The 3103-nt window shown below is 47.0% G+C and overlaps 1 protein-coding gene across 1 annotated transcript; it reads left to right on the top strand.

Annotated features, from left to right (window-relative positions):
* Positions 1 to 617: 617 nt before the first annotated feature.
* LOC308327636 (cytochrome c-like) lies at positions 618 to 1013 on the top strand (the record flags this gene model as incomplete). The annotated part of the gene is made up of 1 exon (XM_080781157.1): positions 618 to 1013. One exon carries the CDS (start codon positions 618 to 620, stop codon positions 1011 to 1013), a length of 396 nt encoding a protein of 131 aa, XP_080637283.1.
* Positions 1014 to 3103: the final 2090 nt, after the last annotated feature.

The raw sequence follows: 3103 nt of genomic DNA, 5'->3' as shown, positions 1-3103 counted from the left end.
CCAGGATTACGGCATGTTTTTGTGAGGGTATCTACCCTAGGGGACACGGGGAGAACATGCAAACTCCACACAGAAGGGCCCTATCGCCAACCCCCGCCTTGGGTATGGGCACTGATGACGCGGAGGAGGGAACACGCCGCCAGTGCCCACAGCGTCCCCAGCGGGAATCGAACCCAGGACCTTCTAGCTGTGAGGCGACAGCACTACCAACTGTGCCACCGTGCCCCCCTTGAAATGGGTCCTCTCTAATGCTCATCATTTCTGTCCACTCACGGCCTCAGAGCTAAGTATATTAAATGGAGGTAAGGTCACCGACGTCATTTTCGCCACCACGCAATTCCAGACGGCAAATCTGTCGCACCATTGGAACCAAACTGCACCCGGAAGTTCGGCAGAATGCACTGGAGTCAATCCTCTTGACGTAAGACTTCAGTGCTCTATACTCTATAGCACTGGCCTGGACTGTAACAAGCTCATTGGCTGAATCAACTCTGGCTAAACAGCAGCCAATCACAGGTATTTGAGACGGGTGATGTCATCAAGATTCCTCATGATGACATGTCAGTGACATAGCTGTGACATATAAACAACAGAACCACCACACTGTGACATATAAAATGACAGAACCACCACACTTTGGCATCAACTCGGTAACCATGCCTGGCGACATAAACAAAGGGAAGGAGACATTCGTCAAGAAGTGCGCCCAGTGCCACACCGTAGATAAGGACGGAAAGCACAAGGTCGGGCCCAATCTGTGGGGCCTTTTTGGACGGCCGTCGGGGCAGGCGGCAGGCTACGCCTACACCGAAGCCAACAAAAGCAAAGGTGTCGTCTGGGAAGAGGCTACACTTAATGTTTACTTGGAGAACCCCAAGAAATATATTCCAGGAACAAAAATGATCTTTGCTGGACTCAAAAAGAGGAAAGAGCGTGATGATCTTATAGCGTACCTGAAGTCTGCGACTTCAGATGGCAAGGACAGACGGTCTGTGGATATGGATACAATGTAAAGCAGCGCTTTAACGAGTTGCATTTGAAGAAGGAAAGGAGAGCACCGTGAGGAGATTTCTCATTTCAAATAGAGGGAGCAATGATGGGTCCCAGGACACTGTCAAATCAAGTGTCACCTTTTTACAAGCTACACTAATACACATATTTTCTTGACACTTTTTCCATCATTGCCTGTCCTTTAAGCCAATGGAGAGACTTTCCCATACTCTGAACGGTGGTGTTGCGTGATCACGTCCTCTCAAGCTATTGCATCATAATCCGTCTAGACAAAAGAATCCAGCATGCCAGCCCAAACAAAGTTGGCCATGAAAGTAGATAGGGACAACCCTTGTCCATAGACTTGGGCTGGCGTGACGTGTGTGTCTGCCACATGATCCAATTTCAACCAGACGTTGGATGGGGCTAGATTTTAGTTTTTCTTTAGGGCCGCTAGCCTATCCAATGGATGGCTAATGGCAAATAAAAATCAATGTCTGTCTGACTGATCAAAATAATTGTTCTACATTCTCTAATAGTGTAGACTTCTTGTAATTTAATTAATGCAGATAACAATAATTTAACTCTGGAGAGCATGAAATGAAACCAAATGGACCCGTAAGGATCCATTTGGTTTGGTTTTACACTCTCAAGAGTTAAATATCTATAAGGGTCCATTTGGTTACCAAGTCTCCATCATTTAGCTGGGGACCACCTGGAACCCCCCCCCCCCCCCCCAAGGACCACTGGCTGAAAACCAGTATAGAGCCAACTGAGATCCAGTGGTTAAGTGTCTACACACTGGATCTCACAGCTGCAAATAATGCCGTCGCAACGCGGCACATTCTCCTTCACTTCTTCCACCTTCATCTCGACCTGCTCATTTAGCATTTAGTCAACCCACCTCTCTCATTAACTCTCAACCAGGTGTGTGTGTGCAACTGTGAATGCATGTGTCCTAGCCAGGGGCTAGGACACACACACACACACACACACACACACACACACACACACACACACACACACACACACACACACACACACACACACACACACACACACACACACACACACACACACACACACACACACACACACACACACACACACACACACACACACACACACACACACAATTTCCTACATTACCCATAGTGCATTGCACGACAGACAGGCATCCCCGCAGCCACTACCCCGCCCCCAGGAAGCAGAAAGTTTTACTCGTGTTGTTGTTTGGAGTTGAAAGTAATAATAATAACAACTGGAACTGCACTCTGTCGAGTGCATACTTGCTTGTTGCACACTAGTAGGCCATAGATGCGCAAGCAGAGCGCGCAAGTACTTTCGACCGCTATAAACCGCTACAAACCAAATCTCAGTTTCTGCCTCTATGTATATGTCATTTGTAAGTTGATTAGCGGTATACTGTGGTTACTTTGCGCCCTATGCACCGCCCCAGCCTTTTCGATGCGTATGCACCGTCCCAGCAATGACTAATGACTAGACATACGTATACATATACTATATAGAGTATGTAGTTTTTTTATGTAATTTCATTAGCAGTATACTGTGGTTACTTTGTGCCAAAAAGTGACAGCCGTCAACCATTTTTTTGGCTGGGACCAGAGTACGTGGTGTGTATATGTATGACTAGCTCTCAATGATGACGTAAGAAAAATGGTCATCTGTGTAATCTGGTCCCAGCAAACCAGGCACAGATTTGCTGTTTTTCTTGCATACCCAGAAAAGTGGTTGACGGCTGTCACGTTGAAGAGACCGGGCGAAATTATTACTTGCGCGCTCTGCTTGCGCAAGTAATAGCTAATATTTACATATATCTCACATATCTCACATCTAAGCTGTAAATACACTTACTTCAATCTGAATGTCCCTCTTGGTCCATCAGGCTTCGTTTGCAACATCCAGTTTATTTTAGGCATCCTGAACGTAAGTCCCCACTTCCCAGTAACACAGTCAACACTATCTGGGCAGAAAAAACCCTTTTCCTGGGCAGAAAGGTTTGTGTGTGCGACGCACTGGACCAGGGCTAAGCTACTGGCTAGGTTGCTCCAGCAAGCAACAGTCCACACATCCACAGCAACCGACAGCTGCT

The sequence above is a fragment of the Protomyctophum bolini genome (assembly GCF_963924005.1).
Source record: "Protomyctophum bolini genome assembly, chromosome: 13".
Classification (NCBI taxonomy): domain Eukaryota; kingdom Metazoa; phylum Chordata; class Actinopteri; order Myctophiformes; family Myctophidae; genus Protomyctophum; species Protomyctophum bolini.
Note: the sequence above shows the minus strand (reverse complement) of the source record. Positions and strands in the feature narration are given on the sequence as shown.